General features: G+C 33.5%; 1 protein-coding gene across 2 annotated transcripts; it reads right to left on the bottom strand.

The window, feature by feature from the left end:
• Positions 1 to 279: 279 nt before the first annotated feature.
• Positions 280 to 6,228, bottom strand: Cul1 (cullin 1). Of its 2 annotated transcripts, none has more exons than XR_003112588.1 (13): positions 5,590 to 6,228; positions 4,792 to 5,012; positions 4,531 to 4,693; positions 4,215 to 4,433; positions 3,893 to 4,147; positions 2,959 to 3,252; positions 2,608 to 2,871; positions 2,263 to 2,442; positions 1,518 to 1,667; positions 1,184 to 1,423; positions 1,021 to 1,124; positions 731 to 901; positions 280 to 606 (listed from the first exon to the last, which is right to left on the bottom strand). XR_003112588.1 is itself a non-coding variant. In XM_011149920.3 (13 exons), exons 2-13 carry the CDS (start codon positions 4,953 to 4,955, stop codon positions 526 to 528), a joined length of 2,334 nt encoding a protein of 777 aa, XP_011148222.1. In that variant the 5' UTR covers positions 4,956 to 5,012; positions 5,590 to 6,224; the 3' UTR covers positions 280 to 525. The 2 variants fall into 2 exon arrangements, 1 of the variants encoding a protein (XP_011148222.1); XM_011149920.3 differs by having other exon boundaries at positions 731 to 950; positions 5,590 to 6,224.
• Between the last annotated feature and the right edge of the window lie 3,568 nt (positions 6,229 to 9,796).

Raw genomic sequence — 9,796 nt, 5'->3', positions numbered from 1 at the left:
AAAATCTAATTTTGCATCTTGTATTGTGACTACAAAAAACTACAAAATGTCCCATTTTATATCAAAAACAGCACAGACAGTAACACACTTAGCATTTTATGAGTTACAAGAAATAATTTTATTTATTATATATATATATATATATATATATATATATATATATGTATATGTGTATGTATGTATGTACATACATATATACATATTATACACACACACATACATATATATATATATATATGTGTGTGTATATAATATGCACACACACACACACACACACACACACACACACACACGTATGCATATGTGTGTATATATACGTATATGTGTGTGTATGCGTGTGTAATCAGACATTCTAAATGCGACCAGAAGGACAACAATGTACAAAGGCATCCATGTACAGAAAAAAAGTGCAAAAGTTAATTTTGACACTTAAATAAATATGATACGTATGTGGCAATGATAATATAAGATTTTTTTTATTATGCATATATGATTGCTGCTGTATCGTTGTCCCAGATCGACTGATCATGCCAGGTAGCTATAAGTATCCTTCTGACCCTCTGTGCGCTCCAAATATTCTTTTTCAATTAAAATATCTATACATTTCTGAAAAAATAGAATCCATATTTTTTTTTACACAATATTATAATATATGAAAGTATTTTTATATTTGACACATTCTTGTTTAAAGAAATAACGATCTTTTGAAAGAGATTCAATTAATAAATACCTTAATAACATGTACTCTTGGCTTGAATCTGGAACTTAACTGATTCAAGACTTCTGCTACCAATTGTTGATGTTTCAATACTTTTCGCATTTTCATAATTCTAACAATTGCTGCCTGAATTAAAAGTTTTCTGTCTTCTTCTATATGTTTGTGTGTAGTTTCTTGTTCAACCTTTAATTCCGTTTTCATCGGTATATTAATATTCACTCTTAATTTCTTGCTATTAAACAAGTAACATAATGAAATCAATTGTTAATAACAGTTAGTTACACGCATGTAAAGAAACATACTTCTTGTACCCCGTGAAAAGTTCTACCGTTGATAGTGGGGTCAGTTCAGCTACATCATCGCTAGCTGCAGTTAAAAGTTTGGCTTTTAGAAGTATTTGAATAACCTGCAAAATATAGTTTTTGATATTTTGCACTATATTGCCACTTCTTATTATTATATTACCTGTAATAAAAAATCCATTTTTATTTGCGTTGCATAATGCAGTTGCTGTATTGTCCATGATGTAGATCCATTATATTGTAATAAAACTGCCATTTGGAAAGTCGAGGCTTGCAATGTATACCTGTTCTTAAAACAGTTAGTATGCAGTTCCCCTTTAGACATATTGTATAACCAATTTAACTTTCTACCACTATGTTGTGAGCTATAGAAAGTAGTAAACCTATGTACAGATCGTTCTAGCTGTAAACAATCGAATCAGAGTGAGCAATTGATAAAGATTTTCAATCAATTAATTATTTAATTAGTTTGTGACAAATATTTTTAGACACTTTACCTCTGTTGGTAAAGAAAATGTGAAGGATTGTTGAAATGGCCATGAACCAGAAGATAAAACTTGTATACTGAAATCCACATCTAATGGTTCAGCAGATCTTACTAAGTGTCTCCTGAACTGTTCATTTAGATCTTTTGATACACCAATATCCTGTAAATATAGTGCTACAATCATGTTTGACACATGTTTGTGATAATTTTTAATAACAAAAACAGTTTATATCTATTTAGAGAATATTAAACTGAATGCAATTTGTATATATGTAAGACTCCTACTTCCTCACCACAGTTATCTCATATGATAACATCATAAGCGAAGATATCTGTACTAAAAATCCCTATTGATTACATTGAAATAAAGAGATATATTCATAAAATGACTTGTAATCATGGCTGAATATATTTTTAAAATGCCTTCAAAAGTTTTTTGTTGAAACAATCAATAAATAGGCAAAAAATTAATGTGACAAAATCATGGAAAAAAGTAGGTTAAAAAGAAAGGTTGTACATCATGTTAATTTTAATAGTTATTTATTGATTGTTTTTGTTAGATTAAAAAAGTTTTTGGAACATTTTATAAACGTATTAAAGCAATTGATAGTATCATTTTATGGAAAATTTTTTTTCTTACTTCATTTACGGCATAATTTACAGGGATTTTTATATGGATTTCCTCATTTTTAATGTCATCAACTAAGAATTCCGCAACTAAGAATCATAAATTTTAACATATTATGAAAATCTACCTGAAACATGCGTTGTAACTTCGAAGTATATTCAAATCCACAAGCTTGTTTTAACTTAGAGATCATTGAAGCCTCTGCGTCATCACTGGCAGACATATGTTGCACCAATCGTTTTGCTAACATTTTGCTATAAAATTTTTGAAATACATCTTTGTCTTCGATGTATTTAAATACTACCATCTATAAACAGATGTATAAATACAAGTATAGTAAATATATTTTTACAGAGAAAGAAATAAGGATAAACACTTTATTATACTTGTGGACAAAGGAGTAGTAACTCCAGGACCAAAATTTAACCAACCAACCAACCAATTTTATTATACTTGATGTAAATATACTTACGACTTGATTGAGAGTATCTTCAAGCTCTGCTTCTTCTGGATTTTTACTGCTCTTCTTAAGCAACAAGTCACAATATTTTGCTAATAATTCGGGCGACTTACTGCTACTGTTTGCTGCTCTTGTAACAGAATTCGCATTAATGAATCGACCGCAAGCCTTATCCAGAGCTGCCACAAAACCACTATCGTTATTAAATGCGACAAGCACTAAAGCATTATATTTTTTGTGTACTTCCAAAATTGTATTCACATAAACTTTCGGGTCCTACAAGCAAAAATAATTTAATATTTGGATTATAATAGTTTAGTATTATATATGTGTAAATATAGTTATATTAAATAAAATATATACATTAGCCGCAGAGTCGCCACATTTATCTATAGCTGCAAGTCCTTGATTAGCTATATGAGTTTCTAAAAGATTTCTTAATTCTCCAAGGCCATTCGGTATCCTTGCTACTAATTGGTACATTCTGCCTAAATCTGTATTTTTATCAGCATTCAAAAGATTCTGGAACTCAGAATGAAATATATCTAGATGTTTTTCAATGAGCACTCTTTCACATGTTTTCGCTAATCGTTCATGAGTTGTTTGATGTAGATAAACGCGAACTCGTTTTTGTTCTTCTAATAACCTCTGTTCCGCCTGCACAGAAAAAATATATGTACATATACATATATATTTAAATAAATAAAGATATATATATATATATCCGTATATGTATATGTGTGTGTGTGTGTGTGTATATATATATATACACACACACTATATATATATATATATATATATATATATATATATATATATATATATATATAGAGAGAGAGAGAGAGAGAGAGAGAGAGAGAGAGAGAGAGAGAGAGAGAGAGAGAGAGAGAGAGAGAGGAGGGGGATCATAATACAAAGATGTTAAACATATCATATACAGAAGTAGATAGAGGGTAAGTAACATGTACTTTTCATAGACATATATCAAGATAGTAAAGTAATAATATAAGACATACTTGTCTGTTAAATGCTACCAAACTAAAAAAAACAATTTATAACTCTGAAAGAATTAATTTTTGGTTTACTAAATAATTTTTACTCAGTATAATGTCTCAGTAATGTAATGAGTATAATTTTACTCAGTATAACGAGTTTTATTTACCCTACAAATCATAAATTCTTTCAACATCTTATATATATATACACACACACACACACACACATCTGCTATACATACGTGTGTATGTACATATACATATAATAATGTATATTTTTTGTATACTTATTTGGTTCATACCTTTTTCATATATTCTGTTACAGGATTTTGTCTGAGAAAATTTAAACTTTCATTAGAGTAGAAACGTTCTGTATCTTCAAGGAATTGATTTTCAAAGGAATCTTTATATACTGTTAGGTTTTGTCCTTTTGCACCTGGATCTTCTTCATTTAAGCCCAATTCTACATAACAATTTATAACACCACTGACTAATCGGGTATTAATTGTTTCTCCATTACGTTCTCGAACAATTAATTTAAGCACTGCACTAGTAACCTGGAATAAAACGTAAAATATGTTTATGTTAGGTACATGTTAGTATTTACAAATCTTTTCTTCACACCTGTTTGTTTAAATGCTTAAATAAATTATCTCTCCAGGTAACCAAGGCTAATTGATAAATTTCATAAATTCCTTTCCGCCCTTCCTCACATTCTCTGCGTACCCAATGACGATTGAGATATGCACATACACCATTTAATACTTTACTACTAAACTGATATTCTTCCCATTGTCTTGTATAAAATTGTAGTACATCTTCATCCATCAAGTCAATCCCATGCTGTATGCAATAAGATGATTTATATGTTACAAAGTATTATTTAAATATATCTTTATGTGTATAGAAAAACAAAAAAAGACAGTATTTATATATTTACTTTAAGTAAACTAATAAGATAATTCCTAAGAAAGTCACGTAGACGTTTGTATAGTTCCAATCCTACTAATTGTGCACCTCCTTGTGAGATTTGCCCTTTCTTACTCTTGGTTGATGCTCTAGTCAATTGTTGATGAACACTTGTACAATAATCATATACATGTCTATAGAAAATTTCAGATGTAGCAAGGAAACATCTCATGATGAGATCATATAGAACAAAAGAAAAGTTAAAAAGAACTTCCTATAATACAAAGGATACGTATATAATTCTATATATCTTGGTTTTGACATACACTGTCTATTGTAAACTTGTTCTATGCCTTCACGTAAATCTCCCCAAATTTGATCCAAGTCAATCTGTTTTAGACCTGGAGGGCCTCCATGATGACTTCCAGCTCCTCCACTGCCTCTATGCCCAGACATTTTGTTTCTATATGCTTGTCGAGTGAGCGTCACTGTTACTATGTATTACTATAATTTCTATAGAGATAAAAGAACAAAATTAATGTTCAATAATATAAATAATTTTATTAGAGACATATACACAAGTCACATTATATATACCTGCAAAATAAAATATTTTACATATAGTACAAGTCATATTATACATTGTAATATAATATCAAGCAAAGACATATACAATGTAATCTAAAAGTAAGATAAGGGAAATACTTATCCACACAATACTCTAATTTGAATGTATCAAAAAATAATTATTGATTTATATTTTGATTGAATATTTTATAGATGTAATATGAATTTTATTACTGCCATTGTCATATATTAAATGTCAAATTTATACATTTTAAAAAAAGACTTGTACAAGAAATTGGCAACAATTTCAACAAAGATTATATGAATTACACTAAAAATGATACATATTTGCAGCATTGTGCAATTCATTTATTAATAAATTTCGTGAAATGTAAGAAGAGCACGTTTCTCATGCGCTATAGTTTCTTTTGAAGCGACAAACAAATACCAAAAAAATATAGTCACCGTAAAATACAAAGTTTTGAAACAAAAATACGGAATGCGAAGCAAAGCGCGCACTCACCTGTCGACGTTCACCGCATAACAGGCAGTGACGACCGATAGATAACTCGGGAAAACGCAGTAGCCAGCTTTGTTCCGCGATCAGCGAACGTCGGACGCACGACGTCGACGTTGCGCTTTTCTTCCAGAAGAATATACCGTCGAATTCTTCTTCTTCTACACACTACGTCTCCAGTACCCCAGTAGCAACGCGCAACGAGCGCAACAAAATCACACGAATACTTAAAACGAATATACGAGTATTCAAGAACTACTCACGACCTCAAATCCGCTTCACTTCTGACAGGTTAGGTCGCAGAGCAGCCAACCACATGCAGCGATTAAGGGTCTGCAGGAGCCCCAGAGACAAATCCAGCGTTGACTTTGGAGGCCTCGAGCGGCGAGATCGCGAACCAACACCGTACGCGCGAGCGCAAGGGCAGGAAGGTTGGGTCGAGTCAGTTTGACAAGGACGAACAATCGATCGCGCTGTCCTCGTCTTACTCACTCACGGCATTTCACCGGCCGATACACGGCAAGAAAATGCTTTCCAGGCGTTTGAGGGCGAGTGAGCCAAATGTCGCAGCGATTTACGTGCAATACCATTTTACAAATTGACCTATTTTGTCTAGCTGACGTTATATATCACCGCCAAATTATTATAGCATTTTCCTTATATTATTTCCGAGATTCCCACAAAGCCAGAGACAACAAGCACCATGTGCCGCTGGCTTAAGGTAGACTTAAGCCAGCGGCACACGATGCTTGTTTTCGTGCTGGATTGCTTGCTGGATGAAAATGCTGCGTTCTGATTGGTGCATTTTCATCCATCTTCGAAAATATACCAATCACAACGCAGTATTTTCATCCAACACGAAAACAAGCACCGTGTGCCGCTGGCTTAAACTGTTCTCCTATTAGGGCTGCGTTCCGATATTCACTGCTAGTATTGAAAATATATACTTTATGTCACATATATTATAGATTTTCAGTACTGGCAGTGAATATCGGAACGCAGCCTAGATATCGGATCGTCGTACGTTGGACATCGAAGTGTGTGGCGAATCGAGAGTGTGAATCCTCCATAAAATCATTTTTACATTTGATTTAAGCTCCAAGGAGCTTGAAAATGATTTTATTACATATATTATTTTTGTGTGATAGAACAAATATAAGTTTGTTTATTTATATTTTATTGTATTACATAGATTGTATTGCAAAGATTTATGTTCAATTAGTAACTTGATATTATTTATAACAAATGTATATATATATATATATACATATATATATATATATATACCAGAGAAATATATATCATTTCTTAGTTCTCAGCTCATTTATAATTGGAATTGATGAGATTTCTGTACACGCACACACACGTACACAAATACGACTGTACTTGACATCTTATGGCTCTTTCGACGATGTCTTTGCGCTGTCCTAAATTTGCCTTGAAGATATTCTAAAAGTGTTCCGAAAACATCTTCGTTCTCTCCTAAATATGACCTGCGAATGTCATAAAGGTGTCCTGTACTTCCGATCCACAGAACGTCTCCAGGATGTCCTTAATACCTCACATTGAACATCCTTGTACTCTTTCTCTGAACATTCGTCCTGGCTATCCCGAGGACGTCCTCGTGCTTTCCTGAGAATGTCCCAAAAGCGTCCTGAACGGGACGTCCTTTGGACATTCTCAGGGGTGCGTTCAAAAATTCTGCTCGGTTAAAGATCATTCTACAATACGTGTCGTAAGTTGTAAGCCGTAAGAACTGACCAATTATAGCCGATTATTTTTGTAATAATCGACTGTGATTCGCCAATTCTTACGGCTTACAACTTACGACACGTATTGTAGAATGACCTTTACTCTGTGAAACCCGTGGTAGTGGGGGAAAGAGTAAGGTAAAGTTAGTTACTACATGTACGAGATTTTGAACGAAAAAGAGTAGGGTAAAGTTTCAAATATTGCACGTTTCGAAATTCATTGTCAATATTGAATATGTATAGCCCAGACAGCACCGGACATCCAATGGATGTACGTTTCACGTCCAATACGTTTCACGTCCAGTACGTTTTATGTCCGTATGTCCGATTTACGTCCGTGGACATAAATTGGACGTAACAATTAGGATGTCCTTATTGGACATCGGACCTGTAGGACGTCCGATGTACGTCCATCGGACGTTCTATGTCCGAAGTTGTGGCAAACGTACGTCCTATGGACGTCTTTTGTAAAAAAAAAAATGGACATATAACGGACGTCCGTGTGCTGTCTGGGAGTATACGTAACGAAACAATAAATTTTCAGTACTGGCAGTAAATATTGGAACGCAGCCATGGATAAAGAATTTTGCATATTCTATTATCAAATGTAATGATGATAGATAAAATACGATATTTATAAAAAATATTATTTATTTATAGAAAAATATTTATAAAAGATATTAAAAAAAAATTGAATTTCTAACCTCTTGTGTCCATAATCCATTCCTAATAATGGTAATCCATCTTCTTTTGTAATTAATATATGAAACTGTTCAATTAATTCTTTAATTTCAGCCATATTTCTGAAATAAGTTGTTACATAAAAAACTTGCAAGATGATATTTAAAATTATATATATTGTAATGTATCACTTACGATTGTGATCTCTCGGGCAATGAACGACCAGCAACACCAACACGAGTACAACGAAATCTAACCTTTATTATCTAACTTCTTAAAAATTCGCGCATTTACCTTCAAGTTACTCTACTAACCCACTTCAGAAGTAAGATCCATCTGGTTCATTCCGAATACACCTACTCTTACTTTTGGAACGCGTAATACCTCGTCTACAATAGAAAGGTCATTCTACAATACGTGTCGTAAGTTGTAAGTCGTAAGAACTGACCAATTATAGCCGGTTATTTTTGTAATAATCGACTATGATTCGCCAATTCTTACGACTTACAACTTACGACGCGTATTGTAGAATGACCTGAAATCGTAGAGTCGTAAGTCGTAGAAATTGACCAATCATAGTCCGGTAAGAGAAAAATAATCGACCGCGATTGGTCAATTTGTACGACTTACGACTCTATAGGTCATTCTATAATACGTGTCGTAAGTTGTAAGCCGTAAGAATTGGCGAATCACAGTCAATTATTACAAAAATAATCGGCTATAATTGGTTAGTTCTTACGGCTTACAACTTACGACACGTATTGTAGAATGACCTTTAAAGGCTCGTCTACATTAGCTGTAAGAGTAAGGCTGTAAGGCTGTAACGTAAGCTGTCAGTGAATGAAAATATTTCATTTCGTGTCTTGCAACCTTACAGCCTTACTCTTACAGCTAATGTAGACGAGACTTAAGGCTCATCTACATTAGTTGTAAGAGTAAGGCTGTAAAGCCCATATCAGACTACGGATTGGAATTGAGTATTGGATTGAAATTAACCAATCAGGGCTAAGTTTACTATATTTGAGATTATTTTCTTTATTCCAATTGGTCAAATTTCAATTCAATCTCAATTCTAATCCATAGTCTGATACGGGCTTAAGGCTGTAACGTAAGCTGTCAGCGAATGAAAATATTTCATTTCGTGTTTTACAACTTTACAGCCTTACTCTTACAGCTAATGTAGACGAACCTTCAGACTTCCATTGTAGACGAGGTATAAGCTCCGCCTACATAGGCTGCATTCTGATATTCACTACCAGCCTGAAATTCTATAGTATACGTAACATAAACTATGTATTTTCAGTACTGGCAGTGAATTTCGGAACGCAGCCATAGTAGGTTAAGTCAGCGGCACACGGTGCTTGTTTTCGTGCTGGATTGCTTGCTGGATGAAAATACTGCGTTCTGATTGGTGCATTTTCATCCATCTTCGGAAATGTACCAATCACAACGCAATATTTTCATCCAGCAAGTAATCCAGCACGAAAACAAGCACCGTGTGCCGCTGGCTTTACTCCGCGTTTTAGAATGGTGATGAGTTAACTCCACTACTCGGAGTAGAATTTTGGAACGCACCCCAGGATGTCCCACGGATATAACAATGTCCCCACCTGGTCCTAGGACGTCCTAGGACATATTCGAGATAATCCTGAGGACGTCATGTGCTATTTGGGCTGAAAGTAAAGATAATTTGTCTAAAGACTCATATAATAATAATAATAACAACAACAACAACAACAACAACAACAACAACAACAATAATAATAATAACGAAAAACCAA

The sequence above is a fragment of the Harpegnathos saltator genome, unplaced genomic scaffold (genome assembly GCF_003227715.2).
Source record: "Harpegnathos saltator strain DR-91 unplaced genomic scaffold, Hsal_v8.6 scaffold160, whole genome shotgun sequence".
Lineage (NCBI taxonomy): Eukaryota > Metazoa > Arthropoda > Insecta > Hymenoptera > Formicidae > Harpegnathos > Harpegnathos saltator.
The sequence above is the reverse complement of the archived record's forward strand: the minus strand, read 5'-3'. Positions and strand labels throughout refer to the sequence as shown.

Bases quoted from the DNA above. Each gene is read 5' to 3' on its own strand.
- Cul1 (XM_011149920.3), bottom strand. From the start codon at position 4,955: ATGTCTGGGCATAGAGGCAGTGGAGGAGCTGGAAGTCATCATGGAGGC. The intron at 2,872-2,958 runs GTATATATTTTA...TTTTGCTTGTAG, and splicing joins GTGGCGACTCTGCGGCTAAT to GACCCGAAAGTTTATGTGAA. The intron at 2,443-2,607 runs GTAAGTATATTT...ATCTGTTTATAG, and splicing joins AAGATACTCTCAATCAAGTC to ATGGTAGTATTTAAATACAT.